General features: G+C 39.9%; 1 protein-coding gene across 1 annotated transcript in view; it reads right to left on the bottom strand.

Annotated features, from left to right (window-relative positions):
* The window catches only part of LOC128653286 (amine oxidase [flavin-containing] A), a 468,419-nt gene that overhangs the window by 298,174 nt on the left and 155,245 nt on the right, over positions 1 to 15,000 (bottom strand). Inside the window, exon 3 of the mRNA XM_053706491.1 lies at positions 14,180 to 14,317. Coding sequence (XP_053562466.1) covers positions 14,180 to 14,317 — 138 coding nt within the window. The remainder of the gene's footprint in view (positions 1 to 14,179; positions 14,318 to 15,000) is intronic.

The following is a 15,000-nucleotide window of genomic DNA, read 5'->3' as shown; positions in this document are numbered from 1 at the left end:
TAAATAAAAATTAAATATGAAGTCTAATTATAACATCATTCACGTTATCCATTTTTACCTCTTTAATACCTAAAAATAAAAATTTGAAATAAAAATACGAAATATATAAAAATCTTAAAGGCAACAATAGTTGTAATTCAATGACAAAATAAACATATATACACTTCAGTTTCAAGAAATTATTCACTAACTACTTTTTAGGGCAAATAAATAAGTACATATTATGTATTAGATAGTTAGAATGTATTTTGCAGGAAAATATACAATGTTGTTCAAAGATTTTCTGTCACTTTAAGAAATTGGCTATAAAGCTTGTATGATCAGGACCTCACACAAGCAGTGACCAAGTGCGCTACCCGCACGAAACATGTCTGCATGAGGTCCTGATCTTTGCAACATTGTATCTGGTTTTATCTTGAGTGCTAAGTTTTGCAACAATAAGGTTGTTATGTTTTTACCCTGTAAATTCTAATAAATGGACTTTTAATTTTTACAAGGAGTTCGTTGCGCTTTTTCTAGTACTCTGCCAACCATTGGATACTTATGCACATGTGACCTGGTTCACAGACCAGGATTTGGAGTACATACAGCTGCAGTTCTCAAACAACTATACCTCCATTGCTACGGATGTGCCGGTTCAAAGCCGCTTTCATCTCCGCCTCTCAGGTAACAGTTTTCTAATTTTGGTTACCTTATTGCGGTCCCGTTGTGCGCTCATACTTTACTTTGTATATATATACATATACATACACACATACATATATATATACACATACATATATATATATATATATATATATACACACACATACATATATACACACATACATATATATATATATATATATATATATATATATATATACACACACACACACACATACATACATATACACACACATACACACAGGTGAAACTCGAAAAAACATAATTTATGCTTACCTGATAAATTTATTTCTCTTGTGGTGTATCCAGTCCACGGATCATCCATTACTTGTGGGATATTCTCCTTCCCAACAGGAAGATGCAAGAGGATCACCCACAGCAGAGCTGTCTATATAGCTCCTCCCCTAACTGCCACTACCAGTCATTCGACCGAAGACAAGCAAGAGAAAGGAGAAACTATAGGGTGCAGTGGTGACTGTAGTTTAAAAATAAAAAACACCTGCCTTAAAATGACAGGGCGGGCCGTGGACTGGATACACCACAAGAGAAATAAATTTATCAGGTAAGCATAAATTATGTTTTCTCTTGTAAGGTGTATCCCGTCCATGGATCATCCATTACTTGTGGGATACCAATACCAAAGCTATAGGACACGGATGAAGGGAGGGACAAGGCAGGCGCTTAAACGGAAGGCACCACTGCCTGCAAGACCTTTCTCCCAAAAATAGCCTCCGAAGAAGCAAAAGTATCAAATTTATAGAACTTTGAAAAAGTATGAAGCGAAGACCAAGTCGCCGCCTTACAAATCTGTTCAACAGAAGCCTCATTTTTAAAAGCCCATGTGGAAGCTACCGCTCTAGTAGAATGAGCGGTAATCCTTTCAGGAGGCTGCTGGCCAGCAGTCTCATAAGCTAAGCGTATTATACTCCTTAGCCAAAAAGAAAGAGAGGTTGCCGAAGCCTTTTGGCCTCTCCTCTGTCCAGAGTAGACAACAAACAATGCAGATGTTTGACGAAAATCTTTAGTAGCTTGTAAATAAAACTTTAAAGCGCGAACCACGTCAAGATTGTGTAAAAGACGTTCCTTCTTTGAAGAAGGATTAGGACACAGTGACGGTACAACAATCTCCTGATTGATATTTTTATTAGATACCACCTTAGGTAAAAAACCAGGTTTGGTACGTAACACTACCTTATCTGCATGAAAAATGAGATAAGGGGAATCACATTGTAAAGCAGATAACTCCGAAACTCTTCGAGCCGAGGAGATAGCTACTAAAAACAGAACCTTCCAGGATAAGAGCTTAATATCTATGGAATGCAAAGGTTCAAACGGAACCCCTTGAAGAACCTTAAGAACTAAATTTAAACTCCAAGGCGGAGCAACAGGTTTAAACACAGGCTTGATTCTGACTAAAGCCTGACAAAAAGCCTGCACGTCTGGAACCTCAGCCAGACGTTTGTGCAAAAGAATAGACAGAGCAGAAATCTGTCCTTTTAAGGAACTAGCTGACAAACCCTTCTCCAATCCTTCTTGGAGAAAAGATAATATCCTAGGAATCCTGACCTTACGCCATGAGTAACCCTTGGATTCACACCAATGAAGATATTTACACGATATCTTATGATAGATTTTCCTGGTGACAGGCTTTCGCGCCTGTATTAAGGTATCAATGACTGACTCGGAGAAACCACGCTTTGATAAAATCAAGCGTTCAATCTCCAAGCAGTCAGTCGCAGAGAAATTAGATTTGGATGGTTGAAAGGACCCTGAAGTAGAAGGTCCTGCCTCAGAAGCAGAGTCCATGGTGGAAAGGATGGCATGTCCACCAGATCTGCATACCAAGTCCTGCGTGGCCACGTAGGTGCTATCAAAATTACCGATGCTCTCTCCTGTTTGATCTTGGCAATCAGACGAGGGAGCAGAGGAAACGGTGGAAACACATAAGCCAAGTTGAAGGACCAAGGCGCTGCTAGAGCATCTATCAGCGCTGCCTTGGGATCCCTGGACCTGGATCCGTAACAAGGAAGCTTGGCGTTCTGGCGAGACGCCATGAGATCCAGTTCTGGTTTGCCCCAACATTGAATCAACTGTGCAAACACCTCCGGATGGAGCTCCCACTCCCCCGGATGAAAAGTCTGACGACTTAGAAAATCTGCCTCCCAGTTCTCTACTCCTGGGATATGGATAGCTGATAGATGGCAAGAGTGAATCTCTGCCCATTGAATTATCTTTGAAACCTCCAACATCGCTAGGGAACTCCTTGTTCCCCCTTGATGGTTGATGTAAGCTACAGTCGTGATGTTGTCCGACTGAAATATGATGAACCTCATTGTCGCTAGATGAGACCAAGCCTGAAGAGCATTGAATATAGCTCTTAGTTCCAGAATGTTTATTGGAAGGAGTGCCTCCTCCTGAGTCCACGACCCCTGAGCCTTCAGAGAGTTCCAGACTGCACCCCAGCCCAGAAGGCTGGCATCTGTTGTTACTATTGTCCAATCTGGCCTGCGGAAGGTCATACCTTTGGACAGATGGACCCGAGATAGCCACCAGAGAAGAGAATCCCTGGTCTCTTGATCCAGATTTAGTAGAGGGGACAAATCTGTGTAATCCCCATTCCACTGACTGAGCATGCAGAGTTGCAGCGGTCTGAGATGTAGGAGGGCAAACGGAACTATGTCCATTGCCGCTACCATTAAGCCAATTACTTCCATAAACTGAGCCACCGAAGGGCGAGAAGTAGAATAAAGAACAACACAGGAATTTAGAAGTTTTGACAACCTGTCCTCTGTCAGGTAAATCCTCATTTCTACAGAATCTATCAAAGTTCCCAGGAAGGAAACTCTTGTGAGAGGGGATAGAGAACTCTTCTTATCGTTCACTTTCCACCCATGAGACCTCAGGAATGCCAGAACAATGTCCGTATGGGACTTGGCAATTTGGAAATTCGACGCCTGTATCAGAATGTCGACTAAGTAAGGGGCTACTGCTATGCCCCGCGGCCTTAGGACCGCCAGAAGTGACCCCAGAACCTTCGTAAAGATTCTTGGTGCCATAGCTAACCCAAAGGGAAGAGCCACAAACTGGTAATGCCTGTCTAGGAAGGCGAACCTGAGAAACCGATGATGATCTTTGTGTATCGGAATGTGAAGATAAGCATCCTTTAAGTCCACGGTAGTCATGTATTGACCCTCCTGGATCATAGATAGGATGTTCGAATAGTCTCCATCTTGAAAGATGGGACCCTGAGAAATTTGTTTAGGATCTTGAGATCTAAGATTGGTCTGAAGGTTCCCTCTTTCTTGGGAACCGCAAAGAGATTTGAATAGAAGCCTTGCCCCTGTTCCTCCTTTGGAACTGGGTGGATCACTCCCATAACTAGGAGGTCTTGAACACAATGTAAGAATGCCTCTCTCTTTATCTGGTCTGCAGATAATTGTGAGAGGTGAAATCTTACTTTTGGGGAAGAAGCTTTGAAGTCCAGAAGATATCCCTGGGACACAATTTCCAACGCCCAGGGATCCTGGACATCTCTTGCCCAAGCCTGGGTGAAGAGAGAAAGTCTGCCCCTACTAGATCCGTTACCGGATCGGGGTCTGATCTTTCATGCTGTCTTAAAGGCAGCAGCAGGCTTCTTGGCCTGCTTACCTTTGTTCCAGGCCTGGTTAGGTCTCCAGACCGGCTTGGACTGGGCAAAATTTCCCTCTTGTTTTGCATTAGAGGGAGTTGATGCTGCGCTCGTCTTAAAGTTTCGAAAGGCACGAAAATGAGTTTGTTTGGTCCTTAATTTATTAGACCTATCCTGAGGAAGGGCATGACCTTTTCCTCCAGTAATATCAGAAATGATCTCCTTCAGTCCAGGCCGAATAGGGTCTGCCCCTTGAAGGGAATGTTGAGAAGCTTAGACTTTGAAGTAACGTCAGCTGACCAGGATTTAAGCCATAGTGCCTGTATAGCAAAACCTGAGTTCTTAGCCGTTAGTTTGGTTAAATGAACAACGGCGTCAGAAACAAATGAATTGGCTAGCTTAAGTGCTTTAAGCTTGTCAAGTATATCATCCAATGGGGTTTCTACCTGTAAGGCCTCTTCCAGAGACTCAAACCAGAAGGCCGCAGCAGCAGTGACCGGGGCAATGCATGCAAGAGGCTGGAGAATAAAACCTTGTTGAATAAACATTTTCTTAAGGTAACCCTCTAACTTTTTATCCATTGGATCTAGGAAAGCACAACTGTCCTCAACGGGAATAGTTGTACGCTTAGCTAGGGTAGAAACTGCTCCCTCCACAACTGTCCTCAACGGGAATAGTTGTACGCTTAGCTAGGGTAGAAACTGCTCCCTCCACCTTAGGGACCGTTTGCCATAAGTCCCGTGTAGCGGCATCTATTGGAAACATTTTCTTAAAAATAGGAGGGGGAGAGAACGGTACACCTGGTCTATCCCATTCCTTAGTAATAATTTCTGAAAACCTTTTAAGTATTGGAAAAACATCAGTGTAAACAGGCACTGCATAGTATTTATCCAATCTACACAATTTCTCTGGCACTATAATGGTGTCACAGTCATCAAGAGTAGCTAAAACCTCCCTGAGCAACCCGCAGAGGTGTTCAAGCTTAAATTTAAATGTAGACATATCAGAATCAGGTTGAAGCATCTTCCCTAAGTCAGAAAAATCCCCCACAGAAAGAAGCTCTCCTGCCTCAGCTTCTGCATATTGTGAGGGGATATCAGACATAACTACTAAAGCGTCAGAGAGCTCTGTATTTTTTCTAGTCCCACAGCTGTCTCGCTTTCCTTGTAACCCTGGTAGTTTGGACAATACCGCTGTAAGGGTATGATCCATAACTGCCGCCATGTCTTGTAAAGTAAACGCCATGGGCGCGCTAGCTGTACTTGGCGCCACTTGAGCGGGAGTCCCTTGAGCGGGAGTCAAAGGTTCTGACACGTGGGGCGAGTTAATCGGCATAACTTCCCCCTTGTCAATTTTCTCTGCTGATAAATCTTTTAAAGACAGAATATGATCTTTATAACTTAAAGTAAAATCAGTACATTTGGTACACATTCTAAGAGGGGGTTCCACAATGGCTTTTAAACATAATGAACAAGGAGTTTCCTCTATGTCAGACATGTTTAAACAGACTAGCAATGTGTCATATAGTGAGCCTTGTGCACTGTACCTTTAAATATGGTGACATAGCTTCCTTTATAAGGACCTCTTATTCTCCCCTTCATTGCTTGTAATTGAGTTTCACTCCTGTTCTGGAATCAACCAAGCCTCCTCCTATCGGATCTATCTGTGACTCAGTATTCTGACAGCTTACGCTGTCACCGGTTTACTCCGCCTCAGGACCGCCTCCCTCTGTGAAACGGACTTCGCGCTCAAACTCACTTGTGCCGCAGCTGCAGTCTGTGTCTCCTCTCCCTCTCTTCAGCGTGTAAGTACTTACCGCTTTGGGTAATCAGCTATTTCTTCTCGATCTGCCTAAAGTACTTTCGTTGTTATTTCATACATTACTTGAATTGGATATAAAGTTTATATGACTACCGGAACTTTTACCAAGTTATTCAAACGTACCTACATTGTTACCTATCTGATCAGTGCACTCACAGATGATAATATTATCTTTTAGGAAAGTTTCTATCAACCTAAGAGTTTCCATTATAGTCTTATTTTGCCTAACTTAACAAATTATATTGTAATCCACACTGTAGTTTTGTGTTTGTAAAAGATAATACAACATACAACTACAAAGTGGTAAATTAAATTCTATCTGAATCATATCACTAAACAGTATTGTTGGTTCAATGATTCAGATAGGAACAAATAAATTTATTTACTGAAGCATGTAAACTACAAATTATTGATCTGCACATTTGGTCCTTTTATTTAAGCAGATTCTGAATTGAACTGTGACAGAATTACAAGCCAAAAGATGGATCAAGCAGAATTACCTTCACATGTCTATAATTTATCACAGAGGGTAGATCAGCTCTCACAAGGGTTAAGACAACTCCAATTAGAAAACCAGACATTAAAAGATATTTCGTGACTTCAAAAACTCTTGTTATTTACTTTTTACCCTCAGACCTAAAACTTATACCACAGATAAACAGAGAGTTCTAACAGTAATATCTTATTTAAGAGGAGAACCTAGAACATGGGCTAACTCTTATTTTGAACTAAATGACCCTATCTTGGACAGTTTGGAGGATTTTTTCCAAGCGATGGCCCTACTGTATGATGACCCTTGCTAACAGATAACATCAGAAAATGCGATGAGAGCACTTAGACAAGGGAAAAGGCCCGTGGAGGATTACATAGCAGAATTTAAGAGAGTATCTAAAGATTCACAATGGAATAATATTTCATTGCGGAATCAATTTAGACTTGGATTGTCAGATGCATTAAAAGATGAACTTTCACGAGTTGATATTCCAGATACCTTAGACAATTTAATGTCATTATCTATTAACATAGATAGAAGATTGAGGGAAAGAAATAGAGAAATATTTAGTCAGGAATCTGTAGTAAAGAGAATAGTTAATCCTACTAGTTCTCAACAGTATAAAACTCCTGATGAACCTATGGAAATAGGTGTGATTAGGGGCCCCCTATCCATGGAAGAAAAAAAAAGAAGAAGGGATAATAATCTTTGCCTTTATTGTGCTGCCAAAGAACATGAGGTCAAGGAATGTCCTAACCTTCTGAAAACAAAGAAAGGTGAGAAACATATGATACCAAGATCTCCTAATAATTGTAGTAGAAATTCAACTTATTGTCTCTTACCTATTTCTTTGCAGTGGGGTTAAAAAGAGATTACCTTGAAGGCACTCATTGATTCCGGTGCAACAAGCAACTTCATAGATTATCATGTGGTGTGTAAACATGATATACCAATAAAAAACATTAATCATCCCTATGTTTTAAGAGTTTTTGATGGTAGCCAGGCAGTTAATGGTTCAATCACACATCAGACACATAATGTAGTTATGAGTACACAAGAAGGACATATAGAGAGGATATCTTTTGACATAACACCTTCTCCTTTTTTTCCAATAATTTTGGGGTTAAAAAGGCTACAACAACATCAACCAATTATTGATTGGTCTACAAATAAAATTCAATTTTCCTCTGTACACTGCAGAAACAGCTGTCTGTCTATTTTCCTCTGTACACTGCAGAAACAGCTATCTGTATTATATAATCAGATTCAGACAACACATTAGACCCTATACCTAAAGAATATACCTCATTTCAAGATGTCTTTGACAAAAAAGAGGCAGAGTCTCTGCCCCCTCATAGGGTTTTCGATTGTCCAATTGAATTGTTACCTGGTTCCCCAATACCTCATGGTCATATTTACCCCCTATCTCAACCCGAACTTTCACATCTAAAACAATATCTAGATGAAAATTTAAAAAAGGGGTTCATAAGACCATCCACCTCTCCAGCAGCAGCTGGAATGTTTTTTGTTCGTAACAAAGATGGTACTCTCAGACCCATCATTGATTACAGGCAACTAAATAAGGTCACACTAAAAAATCGATATCCCTTACCTCTAATTACAGAATTAATCGAACGCTTGGGTAACGCAACAATTTTTACCAAGTTGGATTTAAGGGGTGCCTATAATTTAATTAGAATAAGGAAGGGAGACGAATGGCTCACAGCATTTCGTACTAGGTACGGATTGTACGAATATACTGTGATGCCATTCGGGCTCTGTAATGCCCCCGCGACATTCCAGTATTTCATAAATGAGATATTTAGAGATTTATTGGATGTCTGTGTTATAATTTATTTGGATGATATTTTAATTTATTCTGAGTCTTTGGAACAACATATCAAACATGTTACAACCGTTTTATCAAGACTCAGAGAGAACCAACTCTTTGCTAAACCTGAAAAATGTATCTTTCACACACAAGATATCTCTTTCTTAGGTTATAGAATAACAGCTGAAGGTATCAACATGGTAGATACAAAAATATCAGCTATAACAGGCTGGCCAAGACCAACTACAGTAAAGGAATTACAAAGTTTTCTAGGTTTTTCAAATTTTTACCGTAAATTTATTAACAATTTTTCACATATTGTGAAACCATTGACAAGACTCACAGGAAAACATGTACCTTTCATTTGGAGTACAGAAGCACAACAAGCATTTGAAACTCTTAAAAATAGTTTTACTACAGCACCCATCCTTCAATTCCCAGACCCCACCAAGCAGTTTGTACTTGAGGTGGATGCGTCTGATTGTGCTTTGGGTGCTATTTTGTCTCAAAGGAAAAGTCTCTCAGAACCTATGCACCCTGTGGCATATTTTTCTAGATCTCTGTCTCCAGCACAAATTAATTACCCTATTGGAGAAAAAGAGCTCCTATCCATTAAGTCTGCTTTTGAAAATTGGAGACACTTACTGGAAGGGACTGAGACGCCAATTTTAGTTTATACAGACCATAAAAACTTAGAATATTTACAAACTAATCGCACCTTATCCTCAAGACAGCTCAGATGGAGTTTGTTTTTCTCCAGGTTCAATTTCCATATTCAATACAGACCAGGTACAAGGAATAAAAAAGCAGACGCATTATCTAGACAGACTTTGCCAGATAATAAAAGATCTTTACCTGGTACCATACTACCAATTACACAATTAATTTCTTGTACCCTGAGTCTAGAACAAGAGAAAGAATATTCACAAGGTAGAGACTGTAACCCAGAAAAATACAACCTCACAAAACGTTCAGATGGGTTGTACTATTTTGGGAATTTATTGTATATACCCCCTACTTTACAAGGAAGTATATTACAACAAAACCATGACTCCATTCTTAATGGTCATCCAGGTGTTCAAAACACCCATCATTTATTAAGAAGGAAATACTGGTGGCCAAAAATGTGTAAATCAGTTGAGGAATATGTCCATACTTGTACAACTTGTGTTCAATATAAAAAGGAACATAAAAAGCCCTTTGGATATTTAATGTCTCTACCCATCCCAGAACGGCCATGGAAGGAAGTCGCAATGGACTTCATTGTAGAACTACCAACTTCAAAAAATTACACCACAATATTAGTGGTGATTGACCTTTTTACTAAAATGGCACATTTCTTACCAATACAAGCATTACCCACTGCCTCACAAACAGCTGACCTATTTTTGAACCATATAGTTAGATTACATGGTCTTCCAACTAGTGTTTTAACTGATCGTGGAAGTCAATTTACGTCGAAGTTCTGGCAATCATTATGTCAAAAGTTGAATATCACAAGAAAATTAACCACATCTTATCATCCGCAAACCAACGGTCAGTGTGAACGCACTAACCAGTCATTGGAACAATACTTGAGAATTCATTGTTCTCAACAAGAAGAGAAGTGGGCAGATTTTTTGGCAACTGCAGAATTTGCCTATAACAATACTAAGAATACTTCCACTCAAATGACTCCGTTTTTTGCAAATTACGGATTTGATCCAGATTATGAATTTCATCGTAACATCCATGTGCCATGTCCTGTTGTTAATAACTTGGTGAACTCTATAGCACAATCTTTTAATCTACTAAAGGAAAATATTCAACAGGCACAAACCCAACACCAACGTTATTATAACCTCAGAAGGCGGCCAGCACCTGATTATAAAGTTGGTGATTCTGTTTGGTTATCCACCCGGCATCTGAAAATTCCAGCTTCTAAGGCAAAGTTTAACCAGTTATATACTGGACCATTTCCGATCACTAAGATCATTAACCCCAATGCAGTAGTCCTGCAGTTACCTGAGAAGTTCCGTATACATCCCTCATTCCATGTCTCACTGCTGAAACCGTACACGCATGTTCGGTCACAACCAGTGCCTTTGACTATAACCCCTGAAGCTCAACCTTCGGAAGTGGATTATGAGGTCTCTGACATTATAGACTCTAGACTGTACCGTGGGGACTTACAGTATCTTGTTCGCTGGTCTGGTTATTCTCCAGATGATGACTCCTGGGTATCTGCTTCACAGGTCTCTGCTCCCCGATTGATAAATCTTTTCCATAGACGGCATCCGGATAGACCCACTTTTTGAAAACCTGGAGGTTTTCCTTGGGTGGGGGACCTGTCATATAGTGAGCCTTGTGCACTGTACCTTTAAATATGGTGACATAGCTTCCTTTATAAGGACCTCTTATTCTCCCCTTCATTGCTTGTAATTGAGTTTCACTCCTGTTCTGGAATCAACCAAGCCTCCTCCTATCGGATCTATCTGTGACTCAGTATTCTGACAGCTTACGCTGTCACCGGTTTACTCCGCCTCAGGACCGCCTCCCTCTGTGAAACGGACTTCGCACTCAAACTCACTTTTGCTGACTTCATTTTCCAGGAGGACTTGGCACCTGCCCACACTACCAAAAGCACCAAAACCTAAGAGTTTCCATTATAGTCTTATTTTGCCTAACAACAAATTATATTGTAATCCACACTGTAGTTTTGTGTTTGTAAAAGATAATACAACATACAACTACAAAGTGGTAAATTAAATTCTATCTGAATCATATCAATAAACAGTATTGTTGGTTCAATGATTCAGATAGGAACAAATAAATTTATTTACTGAAGCATGTAAACTACAAATTATTGATCTGCACATTTGGTCCTTTTATTTAAGCAGATTCTGAATTGAACTGTGACACAATGAGACCAGCAAGCTTGGAAAACACTTTGATAAATGTAAACAAGCAAAAAATAAAAACGGTACTGTGCCTTTAAGAGAAACACATTTTGTCAGAGATTTAAAAACAGAGATAAAAAGTAGTAAATCTTACGAAATTTTTACAGTGTGTATAATAGACTAACAGAGCATTGCACCCACTTGCAAATGAATGATTAACCCCTTAGTTTCAAAACCGGATCAAAAAAACTATATAAACGTTATTTAACAGTCACAACAAACTGCCACAGCTCTGCTGTGGCCCTACCTGCCCATACAACGACTTTTGAAGGCACAAAAACCCTTTGTAGAGGTCCCAAGTGTTCAGGGGACTCCTTCAGGGAAGCTGGAAGTCTCAAGCTGCAAAAACTACTGCACGATTTAGGCCTGAAATTAGGCCCCTCCCAACCTGTACTCACAGTGAGAGGGCCATAAAAAACTATCCCTAGGCAAAATCTAGCCAGCCATGTGGAAAAACTGGGCCCCAATAAAGTTTTATCACCAATATGTAGAAAAAAACGTTTAAACACTTCCAGCAAACGTTATCTTATTTTCAGTAATGTGAGAAAGTAATAAGAATATTACCTTTTACAGCAAGCATGATACTAGTCGTTATTAAATCACTGTAATCAGGCTTACCTTAAATAAATCCGGTATTAACAGCATTTTCTAGCATATTCATTTCTCTAGAAAAATTTAAACTGCACATACCTCATAGCAGGAGAACCTGCACGCCATTCCCCCAGCTGAAGTTACCTCATCTCTTCAGTTATGTGTGAGAACAGCAATGGATCTTAGTTACAACCTGCAAAGATCATCAAAAACCACAGGCAGACTCTTCTTCAACTTTCTGCCTGAGGCTAAAACAGTACAACTCCGGTACCATTTGAAAATAATAAACTTTTGATTGAAGATAAACTAAATAAATTTACCACATCTCTCTAGCTACTTCCTATCTTGTCGAGAGCAAGAGAATGACTGGGAGTGGCAGTTAGGGGAGGAGCTATATAGACAGCTCTGCTGTGGGTGATCCTCTTGCAGCTTCCTGTTGGGAAGGAGATTATCCCACAAGTAATGGATGATCCGTGGACTGGATACACCTTACAAGAGAAATTAGAATATCGTGCACAAGTTCATTTATTTCACTAACGCAACTTAAAAGGTGAAACGAATATATGAGATAGACTCATTACATGCAAAGCAAGATAGTTCAAGTCGTGATTTGTCATAATTGTGATGATTATGGCTTACAGCTCATGAAAACCCCAAATCCACAATCTCAGAAAATTAGAATATTACATGCAATCAATAAAACAAGGATTGTACATACCTGTAGAACAATATTGGACCTCTGAAAAGTATAAGCATGCATACTGTATGTACTCAGTACTTGGTTTGGGCCCCTTTTGCAGCAATTACTGCCTCAATGCGGCGTGGCATGGAAGCCATCAGCCTGTGGCACTGCTGAGGTGTTATGGAAGATCAGGATGCTTCAATAGCGGCCTTCAGCTCTTCTGCATTGTTCGGTCTCATGTCTCATTTTTCTCTTGGTAATGCCCCATAGATTCTCTATGGGGTTCAGGTCAAGCGAGTTTGCTGGCCAATCAAGCACAGCAATCCCACGGTCATTGAACCAGGTTTTGGTGCTTTTGGTAGTGTGGGCAGGTGCCAAGTCCTCCTGGAAAATGAAGTCAGCATCCCCATAGAGCTTGTCTGCGTAAGGAAGCATGAAGTTCTCCAAAATCTCCTGGTATACGGCTGCGTTGACCCTGGACTTAATGAAGCACAGTGGACCACCACCAGCAGATGACATGGCTCCCCAAATCAACACAGACTGTGGAAACTTCACACTGGACTTCAAACATCGAGCAGTGTGTGCCCCTCCATTCTTCCTCCATACTCTGGGTTCTTGGTTTCCAAATGAGATGCAAAATTTGCTCTCATCAGAAAAGAGGACTTTGGACCAGTGAGAAACAGACCAGGTCTGTTTTTCTTTAGCCCAGGTAAGACGCTTCTGACGCTGTTTGTTGTTCAGGAGTGGCTTGACAAGAGGAATACGACATTTGAAGCCCATATCCAGGATTCGTCTGTGTGTGGTGGCTCTTGTGAAAGTCCCCAACACTTTTGAATGGCCTTTTCCTGACAATCCTCTCCAGGCTGCGGTCATCCCTGCTGCTTGTGCACTTTTTTCTTCCACACTTTTCACTTCCACATAACTTTCTATTAATGTGCTTTGATACAGCACTTTGGGAACATCCAACTTCTTTTGCAATTACCTTTTGAGGCTTTCCCTCCTTATGGAGGGTGTCAATGATGGTTTTCTGCACAACTGTCAGGTCAGAAGTCTTTCCCAGGATTGTGATTTCTACTGAACCAAACTGAGAGACGATTTAAAAGCTCAGGAACCCTTTGCAGGTGTTATGGCTTAATTGGCTGATTAAAGAGGGACACTTTGAGCCTAGAATATTGCACCTTTTCACAATATTCTAATTTTCTGAGATTGTGGATTTGGGGTTTTCATGAGCTGTAAGCCATAATCATCACAATTATGACAAATCACAGCTTGAACTATCTTGCTTTGCATGTAATGAGTCTCTCTCATATATTAGTTTCACCTTTTAAGTTGCATTAGTGAAATAAATTAACTTTTGCACGATGTTCTAATTTTTCGAGTTTCACCTGTATGTATGTATGTGTATATATATATATATATATATATTTATTTTTTCTTTTCCGGAGGAAGTTGTTATCTAATATCGTCATTTTTTTGTTCAGACGTGCTCCCTTTTAGATATCCTTTGAGATATTGTTTTATTGCATACCTTTGTATAGTAGATAACATGTTGAGCAACATTCACTTTGTATGTTTTGACACCCAAATTTTGGGCAACACGTAGAATACGATTTTGCGTTGGTCCAACATACGCACCGCCAACATCCACATACTGCACTTCCTTGTTCTGTATGGAAAGAATAATATATACATAGTTAGATGAACCTGGCTAAGATAAACAGGCTGTCATAGGTTATTGCTGCTATTGTGCAATAGGATACTGTCACTCCTATGCTATAATGGCTTCCCCAGAAACTAATAGCTGTAACTATTACTTGAGACCTGCAGCAGTGCTTGAGCAACTTATATTTTTAATGGCTCTAGTGTGTGTAAGATTGACATGTTCTATTATTCTCTTGTCTAATGAAAGAAAAAAAAACAGGTGTGTATTCTATACAAATATTCAGTCTAGTTGAGTTTCTTCCTCATGGAGAAATAAGTAAAGAAACAAAACTAACGATGTACAACAGCCTGTTGGTCATTACTGCTGAATTGATCTGAAAGAGTTCTATGTTTTGCATCAGCTAGTGCACATTGCATTCACCTTATCAATTCCCTTGACACATTCTAAGCTTTTGGACAGATTCATATAGATAAAATTGTATGTGCTCTTGAGAAAGAATCATTATTATATTCTCTTCAGCCCATCTGGATTTCTTCACCATCCTGTCAGGTTCTTAGTTGCTTGTGCCTTAGTTGTCCTCTCTCCTCCAGACTGGCTATTTATTACAACTAAGGAAGTAATGTAATTTATATGGAGACCTTTGAAAGCCATTACTTCAGAAAGTTTCTAATTCTCTGACAACATTA

Source organism: Bombina bombina, chromosome 3 (genome assembly GCF_027579735.1).
Source record: "Bombina bombina isolate aBomBom1 chromosome 3, aBomBom1.pri, whole genome shotgun sequence".
NCBI classification, from domain to species: Eukaryota; Metazoa; Chordata; class Amphibia; order Anura; family Bombinatoridae; genus Bombina; species Bombina bombina.
This window is presented reverse-complemented; position numbering and strand designations above follow the sequence as displayed.